General features: G+C 27.2%; 1 protein-coding gene across 1 annotated transcript; it reads right to left on the bottom strand.

The window, feature by feature from the left end:
- Positions 1-15,470: 15,470 nt before the first annotated feature.
- On the bottom strand, positions 15,471-20,175 carry LOC145839080 (uncharacterized). The gene is made up of 3 exons (XM_082946692.1): positions 19,896-20,175; positions 17,089-17,315; positions 15,471-16,831 (listed from the first exon to the last, which is right to left on the bottom strand). The coding sequence occupies exons 1-3, from the start codon at positions 20,173-20,175 to the stop codon at positions 15,647-15,649; spliced, it is 1,692 nt and encodes a 563-aa protein (XP_082802818.1). The 3' UTR covers positions 15,471-15,646.
- Between the last annotated feature and the right edge of the window lie 1,375 nt (positions 20,176-21,550).

The following is a 21,550-nucleotide window of genomic DNA, read 5'->3' as shown; positions in this document are numbered from 1 at the left end:
ATTGGTTATTGAATATTTTATGTCGATTTCAAAAATGCTAAGTGAAGATGAAGTAACAGAAAATTTTGAAGCCATTCTGGTCAAGCAGTTTGACAAACTCTTTCTTTATTCGCAGAAAAATATGATCCAATGCGCATACGATACTGCAATAAATTTGTTCGACAATCTGTTAACAGAAAATGTTCAAAGGGTTTTTTTACGATTTTGTAGGATTTAATAATTGTTTTGGTAAGCAATTAAGTCTTTTCCGTGAAAATGAGAGAAAATTCTTAATACAAGTAGATGGGTATGCTGCAGAAATTAGAAAAAAGCTCTTATTCGAACAAAGAGCTTAGAAGTCGAATGCAAAAAAAGGCGAGAACAAAAGCTTAGACTGAAAACTTTATCCACAGATAAGAAAGATTCTTTGAAAATACTATCAACTGCTAATAAGACTTCTAACAAGAAAACTTATAATAAGGAGGACAAAGAACTTGCAAGTGATGTCAGAGTTGTCAAAAATATTCACCCTGTCAAAAAAACATCATCTACTAAAGTTGATTTCTCGAAAAAGAAGAAAAAATACGACAAAAAACAAGTTGTTGATCTAGCAGAAGAACTTTTTAATTGGCTAGCAAGTATATGACGACTTACCTTATTTTGTTTAAAAGACGCAAAAGAAGAACTTTAATATTTTTGAATTGCTATATATTATTTCGACAAAATATTATATACTTTGTATGATTTTCAAATTATCAAATTTGCAATTTGACATCTTCAAATAAAAAAAACTAAAATATAACGTTTGTGTTTTTTTTGTAAGTTATATGGCTTTGAAAAGTAATATTTATAGATGTATATATATATATGTTTGTTTGAGTAATATTAGAAACTCTGAAAAATAAATTTAAGTGGTAAACAAGACTATTTAAAAAGTGTTGATTTAATCATGAACAAGTTAAATAAGTTGTGTTGCCTTTAATTCCAACGATAATATTAAACCTATTAATTTTTGATTTATGTTTAACTATAAACTTTAATTAATACTTTCAGCATTTTTAAACTTGCTATCATTTCGAAAAGTGTATTAAGTATTTTAGTTCTACGTTAAGTCGAAATATGTTTAAGTATTTACTTAAGCCTGTTTGTTTAGTCAAATTGTTTCAATAACACAATGCACCCTCGTTAATCTAGCCGTTATTAATCCGAAACCTCATTAATTAAGACTGGTTTAGTCGAGATATAGCTTTAATTAGTAATAATCAGAAATAGACTTAACGAGAATGGACAAGACGTTAAAAGATATTAGTGGTGTGCGACTCGATAACCGATTTTTTTTTTTGTGCACCAGGTCCAAAAACCAAATAATTTGAGCGTATTTTTCGTAATTTAATGAATTTTTAAATCAATTAAGCTAAAACCGATTTTTAACTTTAAAATTTTTATTGAAGTAAATTAAATTGTTTACAGCATGACTTGATTTCGTTGAATTGATGTTTAAGTTTGTCGAAGTTATGTTTAGTTTATTTTTTCTTTTAGAATTGTTTGGTTCGTTTAAAAGATAAATTTGGCGTGTATTGCATTATATTAGATAGGCATTTGACTTCAAAAACGTTTTGTCATTAGCTGACCGTAGCTACAAAAAAAAATTGCACAACATAGCCTAGCGAATCAAGTTCGTCACATAGACGCATATGTCAGTTAAATTAAAAAAAAATACTGCGGAAGTTGTTTTTTATAACAAATTTCATAAAAATCTGACACAATTAAAAAGCTACAATGTCTAAGATAAAGCTGTGTTTAGCTTAAATAAAATTTATATGTGCCGTAATGTGCATTTTATAAATTACTTCTGACTTTTCTAAAAATTCAAGCACGTTCAAAATACTAAACGTGTAAAACACGTGAGCTGGGAATCAGATTTTATTTTTTGTTTGTATTAAGATGCGGCTACCTACAAATTTGTATAGACTAATATTGTTGGTAAAATTTTTAGCTGGTCCTTCCACAGTGGGCTGAAAACGGGGATCAAGCGGCCATTGACATAAAACTGTCATAAAAAGCACTATAATACACTTAGTGTTACAATAAGAATAATGTTTGTTTTTATTAAAAAATAGTTAAAATTTTAATTTCTAATGAAACTTTAAAGAAAGAAACTTGAAAAAAAAGAAAACAATAATTGGCTACCTCAAGAGAGTCACATTTACTCCCATTTTAGTTTAAATATGAATGAATTTTCAGTATCAAGCCGGGTGAAACTATACTCTAAATACAGTTTGTTTTAAATTTAAGGCTGATCGTTGTATATCAAAGTTTGTATTATTAATTACGTTACATTTGTACTAGTTTATCAAAATAAAAAAACCGTAAACATTTTGAACAATAAAAATTATTCGTTGCAAAACAGTGCAAAAAACAAAATAATCTAGCCTGTGATTAAAAATAAAGCACTTTAAATTTACTAGAAAATATAATTAAAACAGTAAGTTCTTAAAAATTCTTTGAAATTAAGTTTCTAAAATAAATAAAACACTCTATTCAGTAGCACAAAGCATATGTAACAACGTTTCCCATTCTGAACTACATGATGATTTTTTTTCATTTAGCTGCAAACAACTTCGCGCAGTATGTACAACTTCCTTACAATAAGTGCGTTTCAGTTTGTCTAAAGTGTTGTTAACATCGTAGTCACTCTTGTCCCATAATCGATTTAAACAGTCTGTTAAATTTTCATACTGAGAAGTTTTCCTTGAAAAGTTCATTCTGTACTGTCTTAGAAACTTGTTGTTAGCTTCCAATCCACTTTCGGTGTAATTTAGCAAACCTCTACCGTTGTTTTGCTCAATTAGTTCAGCACTATGTCATGAACAGTATGCGCAGTTGGTGTAAAGCGGATCCATTTAACCGACATGACCAGCATCATTGTTTTTTGACATAAAACTGAGTATTTCTCTACATTAATCTTTCTGTTAGAATTTATGAGGCATAAAATAATGGAAACATAAAAAACAATTTTTCAATGTTTTCTTTTAAACTAACATCAGAAATATGCTTCGTCAGCAGATTCCTATCATTGGTGTTTAGCAAAGTTTTGACCACGTTACCTGTTGTAGAAGTTCCACCATGGCCTCTGGGATACGGTTTTTCAAGAAAACCTTTAATTTGCTAAAATAGTTAAAAAAAAACTATTTCAATAACAAAAACATATGCTAAGCTACCATGTTTTGACCAATACTAACTGTTCTTATCATTCTTAAAGCTTAAATGATCTGTAAACATAAGTAAGTGAATCTATACACATTAAGAACCTTCTAGAACATACAAAATGGTTTTTTTTTGTCATAGTGAAAAACCAGGGATAGGATATTATATCAATTTTTTTAACAGAAATATCGCTTGTCAAAACCTAAAAAAATAGTTATATTCCACATGATAGATTTGTCTGTAAATTTGTATAAAGATTCCTTGTCATTTTTAATAAATTATGAAAAAAAATTATGTTGGTTATAAAGTGGCAAATTGAGAAAATTAACCCTGAAGAATACCCTAAATTGCCAGAAATCATCAATGAATTTTCGGCGAGAATAGAAGATTTTTTAAATGAGAAATAATATACTTTTACATTTAAATATTCAAAGAATTTTGACTTTTTTCAATCAACACTAAACCAAAGAAACGAAAAAACTTAAAAAAAAGTATTTGTATAAAAGCTTTTAAGGTGTTTTTTAACAGTAGATGTAGACCTTAATTTTGACAAAAATTTAAGCATTTTTCGAGGTTTTTTTAAATTTAAAAAAAGCAAACTTTGGCTACATTTAAGCTTACATAACTTTTAGTATACTTTAAGCAGAACAGAAACAAACCCAGTTTCTAAAAGACGAAACCCCGCTCTAAACAATTAAATAAAAATCTTGCTTTAACTGTTTAGTTGCGAAAATAGTCAATGGCCACTTGCCAGCCCACTGTGCCTTCAACTATTCCTCAGCAACTTAAAACTAATATTGTAATTGCTATAATACTGGAATCTTTTGAGCTAAGAGTTTTTGACAGTTTCTAAAAGGGTATAAGTTGTTATCAAATTTATTTTATTACTAAGTAGTAAAATGACTGTTATGAAAAATTATTTAAATTTTAGCTTAATACATATACAACAATAAAGTAGCTTAATAAACAATGGTTTTGGATTAAAGATATTCAAACAGTAAAGTAATTGTTGTTATAAGGTTTTAAAGTAATTACTGAATTATATAAACTTAAATTGTTACTACTTAAATAAATTTGTAAAAGCTGAGACATACTTATATCATTCAACACATACACACTGCTCTATTTAGTTTTTTTTTTTGCAAAAATGAAGGTTTTTTGTTTCATGCTCTTTGTTTTGTTATTTTGTGTTTCGATAGTTAGTCCAGAACGAATTCCAGGTAAGCTTTTTTAAGTTAGTTAATTGTAAATTGCTCTTGAGTATCTTTTGAAAAATAATTCAACTGCTTTTATCATATAAGAAACAATAAAAACTTGTTCGCAAGCTTATAAGTTATAAGTGAAACAGTAGTTTTAAAACAAAAAATATATTTTTATGAAAGCAAGAAAATATTACTTTGTTTTTAAAAAGCACACATTAAAAACGGAGTATTTGTGATACATTAATTTTATCCACAACAACTTAATTTAATTTTTCTTTGGTTATTTGTAGTTTCAATTTTTATTACTACTTACAAAATAATTATTAGAGTAGAAGAAAATAATTTCTTATTATACATGCATTCACGTACTCATGTTACATACTTTCAAATTAGTAATTAAACTAACAAACAACTTGTTTTTTTGTTACAATGTTCATTTTGTGGTAAAAACAAAATACGTTTAACAGATAAATAAAATATATACAGTTACATATATAAGATGTAAAAATAAAGAATTCAACATAAAATTTATTTTTTACAAAATTCACAGAAAACTGTGGAAATGATAGCGACTTCAAAGTGAGGCATCTCACTGATGACGTCACGAAATCAAACGTGTTTCAAGCAACCTTGTCTTGGCAACAACGCAGCGACGCTGTTTGGTACTGGGAAGTTCAATCTGACGTGGAACGCTTCAACAAAAAGTTTAAATACGGTATGATGAACAGCAGTCAAGGTTCGGACGACCTTTTTGCGCTTTTTCATTGCAATTATTCTACTATAGAATGTTATTCTACACTTTTCATTGGGGATGAAAAAGCTAATATTAACGTGACTCTCCACAATGGAAACGACAAAGTTTGCACTTTTAGAAGCCTAAACACATACAGTAAGTCTAACTGTTTTTCTATTCAGTTAAACTATTTAGTAACATTTTTGGTTAGCCTAGTGAGAGACTATAACAGTTTTTTCGTATTTTTGTAATATATATTTTAGTCTTTATAATTATTTTTTCTTACTGTCGTATGTATTAATGTTAAAAATTTAAATCATTGAGTTAAGTTTATTTAGTGGAGTTTTTAAGAAATATTATTTAATCAATTACTCTTAATTAATGAATTTATTTACAGTATGATAGGAAAATTTTGAGTTTGACTTAACCAATGCTCTTAAAGATGGTAGTATTATACAATAAAGCTAACTGTTCAAGAGTTTTTGAAACACTAAAGTTTGTAAGTTTAAAATCTCACAAGTACAATTTAAGTTTAAGCACAATTTTTGAATACACAAGTTACAACAAAACAACTTTACAGAACAATTTCAAGCACTTAAAACCAGCTTAACAGTAGCGTTGATTTTGTTGGGAACTTGTTTACTATCGCTGTCTGCTATTAGTTGCTTGTATTACAAAAGGCTAAAAAATAAAACAACCAAGTTGAAAAATAAAAGTTAGTTCAGTTTCGTTTAACTATAAACTAAGACGGTCTTTTTTTTAAAGCTTATTGTTAAATTAAAATGTTTTCAAAGAGTTTTTTTTTTTTTTACATGACCGCTTAAAATATATACTATTAACTTTTTTTTAAGATAGAGTTTAAATCACAACATAAAAGGTTCGCAAATCAAAATACTTTCAAGGTTATAGTAATTAGTTACAAAAATACTTTTTTATTAAAACTGAAACTTATAAAAGAAGATTAAAAACATTTACTTCAATAGCGTAAAAAAAATATTTTTAACAGTATATTAATCAAAATATACTACTTTATACAATTAAATGTTTTTTTTTATGTTTGTTTTGTGTAAATAAAGATTTTTTAATATACTTAAGTTTAATAATAAATACAACTTTGTTTTTAATAACTTTTTATTGTTTGTAAAAATAATTAAGTTTACAATTAAAGTTTCAATTTACAAAAAGATTGGTTTAAAACATACAAATCTAAAGTTTTAATTTAAGATATTAAATAAAATTTAAAAAAAATCCTTTTTGTAATTTTAAAACTTCTATAAACTTATTTTTAAACAAATTTGATTATAAAGTTAATTGAAGTTTTTTAGCTATTTTTTAACATTAAAGTTGTGGTCCAATAAAAACTTAAATTTCATAAAAATAAAAATGAAACTTTAATTTTAGTTTTAAATGTTTGCAACAAAATATTTATATTAATATATAACTATTCTACAATAAGAGTTTTTCTTTAACCAAGAAAAACAATTATCTGTTACTTCAAATTAATAAATATGATTTTTTAAGGAGATAGAGTTTTAAAGAACTTCAATAACAGTGTTTAACTTATTTTATTTTGTGGTTGTAATTTATAACTGTACTAAAATTCTCTTGTTCGTTTTTAAGTTTTATTAGAATCTTTATGTTTTATCATTGTATTAAGCTTTTAATCTTGCTTAAATGCTGATTTACAAGGCTTAAGAAAATATATTAAACAAAGTCCTTGAAAAAGTGTTAAACTAAATAAATCTACATATTTTAGATCAGTAAGTATAACGAAAATACGAGTGTGGATAAAAGACAGTCTTACGTGAAAATCTAACTACATGTTTAAAATGTTGAATGATTCAATGTGTGAATTTTCTAATTACCTACGTTTTTAGCTCAAAAAAATTAGTTTATAAAATTTTTAATAGCTTTCAAATTATAGAAAAGACTTTAATTTGACATTATCTGTTTTGAACTTGTGGTACTAAGTTATGTGAACATTAAATTACTGGTAGTAAATCAAATTACGAAATATATATTTGTTATTTTATTAACATTTTTATTTAAGTTTTATGTAATAATTGAAAATTTAGAATGAAACAAAACTAAGTCTAAAAAAATTTCACGAAATAAAGGCAGTATGTTCAATTGATAAAAGAATAAAAACACAAAAAAGTATTTATTTAGAGTAGTTAAAATTTATTTAATTACCGATTTACCAAATTCAGAATTAAGACTCACACGAACTATTTAAAACTATAAAACTATTAGAACAATTTGCTATATTGCTTATTTTAAATTTTTTGAAAATTTGTTTAACTACCAATGAAAATAAGAATTAAAATGAGTATATATTAAATCGTAAAGTCTTTATAAAAATTTTTTACACAACAGTCCATTCCTTTTTTAATGTGGTTTTAAGAAACAATTCTTTTATATTTGCTTTCAAATAATCCTTAAATCTCTTTTTAAAGCTACTGTTTCTTTTATAACTTAAATCTTGCGAATTTTTTTTTATTAGTTTTTATATGGTAATAGCAATTAACTTATTTAAAGTTTTATACTTAAAAGTAATTTTAATTATAAACTTGTCAAAACTTACCTGGAAATCGTTCAAACTATCAAAGCGCCAAAAAATAAAATAAAATAAAACGCCTTCATTTTTGCAAACAAAACTAAACACAGCAGTGCGTATGTGTTGAATGATATAAGTATATCTCAGCTTTTACAAATATTTTAAGTAGCAACGATTTAAGTTTAAATAATTAAGTAATTACTTAAAAATCTACAACAACGACTACCTTACTGTTTGGATATCTTAAATCCAAAACTGTTTTTTTAAGCCACTGTAAAGTTATACATGTTTTAAGCTAGATTTAAGCAATTTTTATAACAACATTTTATTACTCAGCTAAAAATTATAATTAGTTACAATTTATACCCTTTTAGAAACTGTTAAAGACTCTTAGCTAAAAAGCTTCCAGTATGCTAGCAATTAGATACAATTTGTTTTTAAAGTCGTTGAGAAATAACTAAAGGACCAGCTAAAATTTTTACTAACTACAACAGTATATACCTTTTTAGTTAGGCGCACCTTAATACAAATGAAAAAAATTATTTGATTTTCGGCTTATGTGTTTTTACACGTTTAGTATTTTTACGTGTTTGAATTTCGGGAGAATCCAGAATTAATTTACAAAATAAATACTACGGTGTATATAGCTTGGGTTTCCAAAGTGGACGATGAGCAGTAAAGGAGCTACCAGGGAGCCATGAGTTCATAATTTGAAACTTACACAAAATATTCTTGAAATTCTAATGAAGAGCAAAAAAAGGCACTAGTCGTTTTTAATGGTAGATATTTTGTAGTTGCTGATGAAGAGCGAAAAAAGAAGGTCTTTTGTTTTTATTGTGGTAGTTTTTGAGTAACCTTAGTGCAAGGGGGCCATAGCTTTTTTAGTTTCTTTAAAGAGGGCTAATTTAAAAAAGAGCTTGGGAAACCCTGATATATCCGTTATTTAAACATAAAAAGACTTTTTTTCTTAGACAGAGGAGCTTTTTACTAGGTCAAATTTGTATAAAATTAGTAATAAAAAATTAACTTCCGCAGTATTTTTCTTAATTTTAACTGTTAGCATGTTTAGCTTGGAAGCAGTTAGCATGGAATTTAAAATATTTATAAAAATAATTTAGAAGACAAACTTTAAGTTAGTACTAATTTTTTGTAATAAACGTTTTCTAACGACATTTTATTTATCTATTGGTTTTATTTATTTTAAGTATTCTACAAAAAAAAGTTTTTTCGCATATTAGGTTAAAGAATTTTTAAAAAGTACATCAGCAAGCAGAAGAGCTTATATTAAAAATAACATAAAATTTTATTACTTCATTATTTTAAAAGTTGAACACTTTAGTAATTATATATTGGTGTTTAAGTTATTTTTGTTACAAGCCAAAAGTTAAAGACTGTTAAGACAGAGTAAGGACGTAAGGTAGCTTAAAACTAGAATAGATCACCACATATTAATTTTTAACTGGTTGTATAAAATTTGTAATGATAGAGTGCATCCTCGCTAATCCGGCCATGTTGTGAAAGGCTTTTTTTTTTGTTTTTATGGCTAGCTAAAAACAAAACATAATTCATATTTTAACTAATATGCCTGTTTTATATAATGTAGTGCCTGCTAAGTTTAATTTTTTAACGAACCAAAAAATAAACTAAATATAAATTCGATGTCAAAACAGGCTGTAAGCAATTTAGTTGATATCAGTTTAAAGTTTTAAAGTAAAACATTAGTTTCAGCTGAGTTGATTAATTTTACTTCTTGATTGAAACTGTCTTAATTAGCGAGGTTTCGGATTAGTAAGGGCTTGACTAGCGTGGCTGCATTGTGTCTTTGAAACAAATTGACTAAACAAATAGGCTAAAATGTAGTTTCTAAAGTAAAAACTTAAACATATTTTCGACTTAACGTATAATTAAAATACTTAATGCACTTCTTTTGTAAAAATAGTAAAGTTAAAAATGCTAAAAAATAATTTAAGGTTTAACTATAAAGTGAAAAGTAAATTATGAATCGATAGTTTTATTGTAAACGTGGTAATGAGAGTGCAACACAACTTGAAAAAAATTTAACTTAAGCTAAAAAGACATTTTTTTAAACATTGTATATATTCTTTTTCATGTTCGTTTTAATGATTTTAACAAACAATGTATGTGAAAGGAAGGTAGCTGGTTTTACGTTGTTAAACTTGCTATAGTTATCTTCAGCTTTGTCACTTATTAACTTCTGGAAAGGCAGAACATCAAAAAAAATTTGAAATCTTTTTTCTTGTCATTACCAGAAAAGACAAACTTCTGCAGTTATATGTTTGTTTTCTCAGATAAAGGATACTGCTTAGAGATTTGCAACCAGGAGGGTTAAATTTTCTAAAAAATTGCGGATTCGTATAGTTAAGCGACCTGATCCATCAACTTTGACTACATACTGGTGATAGTCTTTTAGTTCCTATACTAATCTTTTTTTTTTTTCATTTATTAATAAAGTGACCTGTTTGAGTATAAAAATCAATTAACTTACTGCTATACACAGTTTTGATATAGCACAGAATATATGAAATTTCAGTTATGTGTACTCTATTTAAAAAAATTATTATAAGCAATTATACTTTTGTTAGTCTAGTGTCATTACAACAGCATTAGTTTTAAAACTATTTTTATGTTTTTGGGACATCATTACTAAACATAAATAATGTTTTAAAACTAACTTACTGTATCTAAACATAACATTTAAAAAAATCTATTTTAAGTACTTTAGTACATTTTTAAAAGTATTAAGGAAAGTCTGATACTTTTAATGATTAAAACCTGATTTATAAAATAAAACTTGTTTATTTCACACAGATCCAAAACTATCTGTGACAGATGTACTATACATATGTGTAGTTACTTTGAAAATTCCATTTATTAATAAACGCTCAGAGATGTTAGAAAAGAAAATTAGACAATTAGTAAGAAATACTTATTATGCAGCGAACCCTAGAATTGTTTCAACCCTGCTAGTTGTGCTAGCAGTTACATACAATTTGCTTTTTAAGTCGTTGAGAAACAACTAAAGGACCAGCTAAATTTTTTACTAACCACCACAGTATATATATATGTATTTGTAGTGAGTCGCATCTTAATACAAATGAAAAAAAAACGATTTGATTTTCGGCTTATGTGTTTTTAACGTTTAGTGTTTTTACGTGTTTGAATTTTGGGATAAGCCAAAAATACATACTACGGTGTATATAGCTAGGGTTTTCCAAAGTGGGCGATGAGCAGTAAAGGAGCTACCAGGGGGCCACGAGGTCATAATTTGAAACTTACACAAGGTATTCTTGAAATTCTAATTAAAAGCAAAAAATGACACTAGTCGTTTTTAACTGTAGATATTTTGGAGTTGCTGATGAAGAGCGAAAAAAGAAGGTCTTGGGTTTTTATTATGGTAGTTTTGAAGTAATCTTAGTACAAGGGGGCCATAGTTTTTTTTATTTCTTTAAAGACGGCTAATTTTTAAAAGTTTGGGAAACCCTGATATATCCGCTATTTAAGCTAAAAAAGAGTTTTTTCTTAGACAGAGGAGCTTTTTACTATGTCAAATTTATAAAAAATTAGTTATAAAAAATCAATTTCCGCAGTATTTTTCTTAATTTTAACTATTAGCATGTTTAGCTTTGAAGTAGTTAGCTAGGAATATAGAATATTTATAAATATAATTTAGAACACAAACTTTAAGTTAGTACTAATTTTTTGTAGTAAACGTTTTCTAACGACATTTTATTTATTTATTGGTTATATTTGTTTTAAGTGTTCTACAAAAAAAGTTTTTAGGCATACTAGTTTAAAGATTTTTTCAAAAGTACATCAATAAGCAGAAGAACTTATATTGAAGATAACTTGAAATTTTATTACTTAATTATTTTAAAAGTTGAACACTTTAGTATTTATACATTGGTGTTTAAGTTATATTTTGTTACAAGCCAAAAAGTTAAAGACTGTTAGGATAAAGTAAGGACGTAAGCTAGTTTAAATCTAGAATAGATCACCAAATATTAAATTTTAACTGGTTGTATAAAATTTGTAATGATAGAGTGCATCCTCGCTAATCCGGCCATGTTGTGAAAAGTTTTTTTTTGTTTTTATGGCTAGCTAAAAACAAAACATAACTCATACTTTAGGTGGTATGCCTGTTTTATATAATGTAATGCATGATAAATTTAATTTTTCAACGAACAAAAAAATAAACTAAACATAACTTCGATGTCAAAACAGGCTGTAAGCAATTTAGTTGATATCAGTTTAAAGTTTTAAAGTAAAACATTAGTTTCAGCTGAGTTGATTAATTTTACTTCTTGATTGAAACTGTCTTAATTAGCGAGGTTTCGGATTAGTAAGGGCTTGATTAGCGAGGCTGCATTGTGTTATTGAAACAAATTGACTAAACAAATAGGCTAAAATGTAGTTTCTAAACTAAAAACTTAAACATATTTTCGACTTAAGGTACAATTAAAATACTTAAATACACTTCTTATGGAAAGAAAAGTAAATTTAAAAATGCTAAGAAATTATTTAAGGTTTAACTATAAGGTAAAAAGTAAATTATGAATCTTTAGTTTTATTGTAAACGTAGTAATTAGAGTGCAACACAAGTTAAAAAACATTTAACTTGTTTTGTGATTTGGTCGACATTTTGTCAAATATTATTGTTTACCTATTCAAACTGTTTAACAACTGTTTACCTAGTTAATTTGTTAAAGCAATGCTTTGTTATAATAAAACATTAAAAACCAATTAGTACAAAATAACCTAGAAAAATTTTTTTTAAACATTTTATATATTCTTATTCATGCTCGTTTTAATATTTTTTACAGACAATGTATGTGAAAGGAAGGTAGCTGGTTTTACGTTGTTAACTTGCTATAGTTATCTTCAGCTTTGTCACTTATTACCTTCTGGAAGGACAGAACATCAAAATTTTCTTTGAAATTTTTTTTTTGTCATTACAAGGAAAGACAAACTTCTGCAGTGATATGTTTGCTTTTCTCAGATAAAGAATACTGCTTAGAGATTTGCGACCAGGAGGGTTAAATTTTCCTAGAATATAGCGATTTCGTATAGTTAAGCGACCTGATCCATTAACTTTGACAACATATTGGTGATAGTCTTTTATTTCCACTACTTATCAAGTTTTCTCCCATTTATTAAGAAAGTGACCTGTTTGAGTATGAAAATCAGTTAAGTTACTGCTATACACAGTTTTGATATACCACAGAATATATGAAATGTCAGTTGTAAGTCAATTACAAATGAAAAATGAAATGTCAGTTACTCTATTTAAAAATGTAAAATAATCAACTATGATTTTGTAAGTCTAGTGTTATTACAACAGCATTAAATTTAAAACTATTTTCAATGTTTTTGGGACAGCACTACTAAACATAAATAGTGTTTTAAAACTAACTTACTGTATCTAATCATAACATTGTACAAAAAAATCTATTTTAAGTACTTTAGTACATTTTTAAAAGTATTAAAGAAAATCTGATACTTTTAATGGTTAAAACCTAATTTAAAAATAAAACTTGTTAATTTGAACAGATTCAAAACTATCTGTGACAGATAAAAACGTAGAAGGTGTTAAGAAAAGAAGATGCAAAAGTGTTCAAAACAAAAAGTAATGATTAAGTAATGATAAAAACATTATATTAAAATAAAACTTGATTTTACAATTCTTGTTTCACGATGTTTTTCATAAAAATTTGTTAACTAAAGTTAATTTTTTCTTGATTTAACATAAAATCTAAAATATTAATTAAAAAATTTCACCAAGCTGATTTAGCATTTCTTAAATATAAATTGGGTAATAATATTTTTTTAAAGTTAAATTAATTATATAAAAAAGTACGTATTTTAAATTTAGTAGGAATTTGTTAAGTTAATGTTATTTACTATTTTCATAACTTTTTTTAGTTATAATAAATTAATCTTTAAAATAAAATGAAAATATTTCTTCTAATCGTTTTTATTATTTACCATCAATTTAAAATGTTAAGTGTTTTAATTTAGAATAAAATTGTTTACATATGTTAACTTTACTGATAATTACAGTACAGCACAAGTTTTGAAAAAAAAACATAACTAGCAAACAATATAACAAATTAAGTTATGATACTATTTTCCAATTAGTGCCTAAAAAATATTCCTCGTAACAAGAATTTGTATTAGTAAAAGGGTATTTTGTGAAAAACTAACTTCTAGAAGAAATATAACTTAACTGAGCATTCGAATAAGTTAAAAAGCCTGTTAAGCTTAACGACGTTTATTATATAACTTTTAAAATTTTGTTTCATTTGAAGCTGTTGTGACAATGCATTTTTTCAAAAAAGGGTATTTAAAGGTTGACATAAAAGTTTACTAGTTTGAACTTATTGTATCAAAATATTGTGCTTGTGCTTTACTGTAATTGTTTTTAAAAGTATTGTATTTAATGACAAAATATATTATTTTGTAACTTTTAAAATATAGCAATACACTTATGAACTTAATATAAGGTATTTAAAAAAAGCCTCAAATAGTTTAAATTTTAAATTTATAAAAACGCTTAACACAACGATTTTGTATAAGCGTTTTTAAATAATATCATATATAAAATTTTAGGTGTATAAAATGTATCAAACTGATAAAGTTTAATGTCTTAAAATAGTTTAAATGTTTTTAACTTTAGTTGACTTTAAAAATTAAAAGTAAGTCTTACTTTTTCTTAAATACTTAATCTTATTAAAGTTTTTTTATTACATTATTTTCTTGTCTAAATGGAAAAATTTGCTTGCCATTTTTTAAAGCTAAATTAATCTCGATTACTAGTAAATCTTTGAATATTCTTATCTTCTTAAAACAGGAAAAGTAACACGCCCAACTGACTCAAAAACTTAACATTCTATTATCACTAAGTGGTAGCAGCATTCTTGCTCATATTTTTATTTGAATTGCTTCGATTGAAAGCTCATACATATTAGCCATCACACCTGGCACTTGTCAGAATTCGCCTTAAATTTAATTCAACGACTTCCTCGAGTGGCTGCATTGTGAGTGACGTCACCAGATAAAAACGTCAATGTATTAGTACAGTATAAAACAATTTAGCTTTTACGGACTCAAATATCAAATTGGTATTTATACAGTTTGTTTGTCAAACAGACAAAAGAATTAATCGAAAGTTTACGTGACGTAATAAAGAGTTAAGAAAATGCCATTAAATTTGATAAAAATCTAATTTCCTTTTAAAAGATTAATTGGCTTGTTGGTTATTACTCATTGGAAGGTACCTCGTATATAGCAATTCAGTTGATTTATTATTAAATTTTTGATAAAAAATGACCTTATTTGATCAAAAACGCACAAGTTAGTTCAATTGAGTAATCTCATTTAACTTTGATGGTTTTTTGATCTATAGAGTGAAAACCTAATTTGTTAAAAACAGTACTAAAATTTATTATCACAAAGATATTTGATTTAACTTTTATATGATGTTAAAAACAAAAAACAGATTAGGCTGATTTGTAAAATAAACTTTTACGGGATTTTTATGTATTAAACTGTATACACTGTTTCAAAATTTTCAAAAAAGTAGTTAAAAATACTTTAAATACTTAAAATACTTGAAAATATTTACTTTTACTGCAATAAAAAAAAACCATAAGTAAAAATTAATAAAATAAAAAAGCAGAAGTTTGTAAAAAAATATCAATTTCCTAATGATGAAACATGAACAATATAACAATAAGAAATCAATAAGCAGATCTAGAAAACACTTTAAGGCCTGTTATGAAAATACTCCAAATTAAATTTACAGGGTAAAACAAGTATTTCGTATAAATTACTTGAACTAAACACTAAAAATAAACACATAAAAAATAGAAAAACACACAAGTAAATAACAATTTGAAAAAGAATAAATTTTGTCCGATGTGTTTATATCGAAGTTGTTTATTAAATATTTTATCTTGGACTCGTGTGATACTTGTTCTTCTTCTTGGGCGGGTCCATCATCTCAATGCCCCCTTCTTCCTCCTTTTGCATCTTCCTGCACCTGCACACGAACAACAAGATCAACCCCGACATGATGAGCCCGGAGAAGGTCAGCACCACTATGAAGGTGTTCCTCCTGAAACTGGCCGATTTGCCCGCCTTGTTGGTCTTAACTCTGATTTCTGGTTCATTTTCTTTGACGGTCGGCTTTCTGTTTTCGGCTGTCGTGGATTGTTTCGATTCACCTACTTGCTTTGCTGTGGTTGACTCAACGTTTGTTGTTGCTTCAACATTCGTTGTTGCCTCGTCGTAATAGTCGGGCGTCGTGTTTAACTCGGTAGCCTCAAACTTCGCAGTAGTTTCAGCAATCGTCATCTTTTCAGTTTCTGCTTCAGTGGTCAGCCTTACCGTCGTCACTTCCTCAGAGCAGAGCTGATCTTTTGAGAAGGCCGTCATCGTTTTCCCTCTTCTCCTTTCCGGAAACCGACAGACCGGAACGTTCTCCAACGTCCTCGTCCTCCGCACCCAATTGAGGAACTCCGTAGCGTTGCAGTCGCACTTGAGGGAATTCCCCTTCAACCCCAACACTTTCAAGGGAATTTTGCCGAGGTTGGGAAGGCGTTCCAACTGGTTGTCAAGCAACGAGAGGCGGGTGAGATTGAAGCCGCTGAAGGCCTTTCTAGGCACCCCTGAAAGCTCGCAGTCGTCAAGAAGAAGATTTCGGAGATTTAACTGAAGAGGAACGAACAAACTTTTCTTAAAACTTTTCAGCGGGTTGTGTGTAAGAACGAGGGTTTTCAGCGTTGCGATTGGCTCGAAAACGGCGGGAGAAAGCGAGGTCATCTCGTTCCCGCGCAAATCGAGCTCTTCCAGTTGGTTCAGGTCGGTGAACGCGTCGTTGCCGATCTCGCTTATTGAATTGTTGGCCAGGTTTAGAGTTTTGAGGTTTTGCAGGCCATGGAAAACGTTGTCTGTGAGCTCTGTCAACGAGTTGGCTTCCAAATGCAAGTGTTTCAGGTTTTCCAGCGGAGGAAAGGTTAACGGTTGGAAGGACGATATGTTGTTGTGTGCCAGAGACAACACCTGCAAGTTTGCGAGTCTGTCAAACGCTTTCGAGTCGATGTAGTTCACCATGTTTTGAGTGATGTGCAGTTCCTGTGAGAAATTTTGAGTTGTTATGAATTTACGCGGTTTAAAAATAGTATTGGACAATAAAAAGATATTTAAGGCTCGAAGTAACTACATTTAGTAAAACTAAGTTATGAGATGTTGATTAAAAGTTTGTTGAATCAGGTTCTTAATATTAAAAACATAACAAAACAACACAACAAACTTTGATAACTAAATTTAAAACCTTATGATATCTGAATGTATAGAAACCTTTGAGCTTAAATAAAAAAAGTTAAACAAACTTTCAGTTTTGCGAGGCGACCAAACGCGTTCCTTTCAATCCTCTCGATCATTCCGAAATCGAACACCAGCACAACGAGCTTGTTGAACGACGTCAGAGCACGTGACTTGATGACGCTGAAGTGGGGGTAGCTGACGTCCAATCTGGGCATCTTGTTCTTCAGAAACTCCGATATTTCAACAGAATCCACCAAGTATTTGCAGCTCCCGTGCTTCTGACAACCTTTGCCTTTTGAAGAGTTATTAGCAATTTATAATATTTTTTTTAATTTTTTTTTTCTGCCTATAATAAATTATTCGAAAACTTGTTTTGAAATTAGTGTTTTGTTTCTATTGTTTTTTAAATAAAATATTTGTCTAAAGTTGTGTGAATTTGATAAATTATACAGTCTGATCTGTTTAATTGTGTTGAAATATTTGTTTCAAGAAAACTTGAAGCTATTCTGTCATATTAAACGTCAATGCCAAACACTATTCTTTTTTTTTAAACATTTTTTTCTTATTATATTTGCAAACGCAAAGCAATGTTCTCTTATTATCTTCCATTTTTATAAACAAATGTAGTTTTTATTAATTCCTATGAAATCCGCTAAATAATGCAGGCTCGAAAAACTCTAATAAACAAAATATTAAATTTCTAATTATCAACCATTTTGCCAGTCTTCAACCCATTGCTCTTCTCCCTTGCAAAAGGGTACCATGTCGCAACCACCGTGTTTCGTGTAATTATCCCAAGGAAACGGGATTCCATCAACTGGCAACGGTTTAGGGATTTCCCCTTCATCAGCTTGCAGTTTTGCCGGTTTTGGGGGATCTTTCTCAATACTGTCATCCCCGTAGTGAGTATTGTCACATTTGATGTTGGAAATGGCAAAATATAAGAGCAAAACTTTGATGGTAGTTTTGTACATGTCTTTTAGATATTGTTTTTTTTTAATTCTAAAGTTTGAACAAATGTATTGTTAAAAACTAGCCTAAACAAACTGATTGTACATAGGTTAAAAAAAAGCTGTATTTGTAAATAGAAAGATAAAAATTGATTAGCTGAGTTTGTTATTAATGTACTATATTATGTTATAAAACCTTTGCTTTGGTGTAATACTATCTTTAACAAAAAATTTAAGCTGATTATAAAAAAAATAACTTAGACTGATATCAATATAATAGTACAAAGTACATAAAATATTTCGGTAAACGCTTTGTAAACACCGTAGTGTTATAAAATTTGTATCAATTAGTAAAAATTGCTTAGACGTATTTTAAGCGAAGTGATATACAATTTTAAAATTTCTAAAGTGAAGGATAAGTGTTAAATAAAACATCAGTTACGCAGGCATTGTGCAAAATTAAACATCTAAAGTAAATTTTGCAAATGCTATTTTATCTTATCTGCTTTCAAAACAGAAGTTAAAGGTGCTTTTAAAAGCATATTATCTTATAATTAGTTACAATGCTACCTATACAATAAGTTTTTAGCTGGTTGAGTTACATTTATTGTTACTGTTTTAGTTTCTTATTTTTCAATTCTCCTAGGTTGTAACTGTTTTTTCTACAATAACATATACTATCGTGCTGTAAACTAAAAACAATATTATGCTATATTTTTTAATTGGATTTAGTTTCAAAAATTTTTCAGTGTTAACTAAGTTAGAAAAAAGTTTAAATTAAATTTATAAATGTTATATGTACTGAAAACTATAAAATAAATAAAAATAAAGAAGTTTTAAATCTAAACTCAGCGTAGTGCTCAAATATTTAATTACAGTTTTAAGCAAATAATTCACTTGATAAGTTTTGACAAAACAAAAATTATATGAAAATTTTTAACAATCATATATAATCTAAGAAAATCATAAACACAAATACAATACTACCTAAATATTAGATGCAATTTTTTTATAATCTATTTTTTATTTTTTTATTAAATCAAATGTGCTTCTATAACAAAAATAATAACTTACCACTGTAATTTTATGTGCAAAAACAAAACACAAAAAACTAAAGAATACAGCTTAAATGCACTCCGTCGAAAATACAACTTTTTTTTTTGTTAAGTTTACTTAGATTGACACATAAACTACTTGAAGTACTTTCAAATACTGCCCAATAAGTCTTAAAAACCAATTTATAACTTTTAATTAGTTCTTTACCTTTACTAAAAAAGACAATTTTGTGTTAAACTTATTACTTTGACATATCGATTTTAGTATACTCGACAAAAAAGAAGAAAAACTAATTGTTATGAGCAAAAAACTTGCAAACAATATTTTTTTTTACCAAAAACAACTATTTTAATAATGGATTGTTAAAGTTTTTATCGAAAAATAATTTTAAAATATAACATAGTCACTGTTTAAGTGTTCTAAACTTATACTTTTTTTAGTTATTTACTTACATTGTTTTAACTGTTTTTGATGTACTCTTTGAATATTTTAATATTAATTTTATAATAGTTTAACACAAAACAAACAAGTATTTACTTTAATAAATTATATACAATTTGCTAATTTTTTTTCTTATAATTTTGACTAAAATTGTTTTAATTTAAAAATTAATTGATTTATATCAACAAAGGTTAAGTTTGTTCTAACGGTTTTCTTAACATTTTAAGTTCTATTTAAACACCTTATGATCAGGAACTACATTTTCAAACTTAATTTAAAACTTAAATAACAGATCTTTTCCTTTTGTTTTTGCAAATTCATAAAATAAACTTACTTAAAATCCCTTGAATTATACAAAATGTACTTACTAGTATTTAAAAAAGGTCGCCTAAATAGTTTAAACTTTATCAACTTTCATAACATACCATCCTGCCACTCCTCAACATATTGCTCTTCTCCCTTGCAAGTTTGTATCATGTCGCAACTTCCCTTCTCCTGGTAACCTGGCAACGGCAGAGGAATGTCCGGTATCGGTAACGGGATATCATCGTCCGGTACAGGGACTTCCCCTTCATCAGCTCGCAGGTTGGTCGGTTTCGGGGGATCCGCCTCATATATGGTATCCCCGTAGTAGACGTCGTATAAATCGTCGCATTTGACGTTCGAAAAAGCGAAGAATAAAAACAAGACGGTTGTTTGGTACATTATTAATAATTTTTTTTTAAACTGTAATTTGTTTATTTTAGAATTAAAAAAAAAATTATACAAACTAGTTTGACAATAACCTATACTTTGATTTAGTTAAAAGCAATAAACAGGCATAAGAAAGGCTCGAATATTTAGTAGTCGTTGCAGTTTTTCTTACTTCTTACTTCAATTTTTTTTTTACAAAATTTTGAAGTTTTTTAGTGTCAATTTTTACCTGCACTATTAAAAAACTGCTTGTACAAGAATTTCACAAAAATAACTTTACTTTTATATCTACATATTAGCTAATAAAATACCATAACAGTAAGCTAAAACTTTTCGCATTTTTATAAAATGTCAAGTAAAATTGTATTTTACTTTTTCGAAAATTTAGTGATTATTTTAAAAACTAAAATTATTTTAAATAATAGTTATTTGTTACATTGAAATCAATTAAATGCATTAACTTTTAAGTGATTTAAGTTGGCACATTTTTATGTTACACAAAACAAAAATTTGAGAAAAGAGTATAATTGTTGTAAATTTAAGTACTTTTCTAGATCTCCTTAAAAACGTACTTTACTCAAAACAAAGATAAATTAAAGTGTGTTCACAATCTCTTGCAATTGTTACATTCTTTGGTAAATTAGTTTTAATAAATAAGTTTATTTTTTAGCAAAAAACACAATTAACACTGAAATCAAAACATTACTACAAAATATTAAGAATGAGTTAAGAAAATATTAGTAGTTAGTTAAGATATAAAATTAATTAAAATTAGTAAATAAAACTGCGATAAACTGGTTAAATGTATTTTTGCAAATTGATATATGATTTTGAATAATAAAAACTTAATTTTTTAACTAAACACAAATTAAGCATATCAATACTTTACAATGTTAAAATACTGTAGTTGATTTTCTTAACTGATTATATACTTTATTTTTGGTATCTTTTAACACAGTACTTTAGTTTATTTTAAACAAATATTTTAGCACTAAACTTTATCTACTTAACATTTGTACAGTTTGTTTTATTTCTGTGTTATTAATTGTAAAAGCTGAAGGTAGTTACATGGTTTACCGATTATAGCTGTTTTTTCAATGATATAAAACACTTTTGTGCTATAAACTAGTAAAAAGTAAGCATATATATATAGTAAATTATCTTGTCTCAATGTGTTTCAGTTTTTAAAGTATTTCAATGCTATAACATTGGAAAATCTTTAAGAAACAATTTTAAAGTAAAATTTACCTTTTATTTAATACATATCTTAAAAAAACAACTTGGAAATTTAAAAATCACTACACCGTGCAATAAATTGTTAAAGTTTTTAACAAATTCAAAGTACAATTCTAACTAAACTTATATCTGCCTGAAAACAGTACGACGT

The sequence above is a fragment of the Thalia democratica genome, chromosome 6, assembly GCF_965202585.1.
Source record: "Thalia democratica chromosome 6, ktThaDemo2.hap1.1, whole genome shotgun sequence".
Taxonomy (NCBI): domain Eukaryota; kingdom Metazoa; phylum Chordata; class Thaliacea; order Salpida; family Salpidae; genus Thalia; species Thalia democratica.
This window is presented reverse-complemented; position numbering and strand designations above follow the sequence as displayed.

Excerpts from the sequence above, each read along its gene's own strand:
- LOC145839080 (XM_082946692.1), bottom strand. The coding sequence starts at position 20,175 with ATGTACCAAACAACCGTCTTGTTTTTATTCTTCGCTTTTTCGAACGTC. Across the intron at positions 17,316-19,895 it reads TGTTGAGGAGTGGCAGGATG|GCAAAGGTTGTCAGAAGCAC; the intron begins GTATGTTATGAA and ends ACTCTTCAAAAG. Across the intron at positions 16,832-17,088 it reads GTCGCCTCGCAAAACTGAAA|GAACTGCACATCACTCAAAA; the intron begins GTTTGTTTAACT and ends AATTTCTCACAG.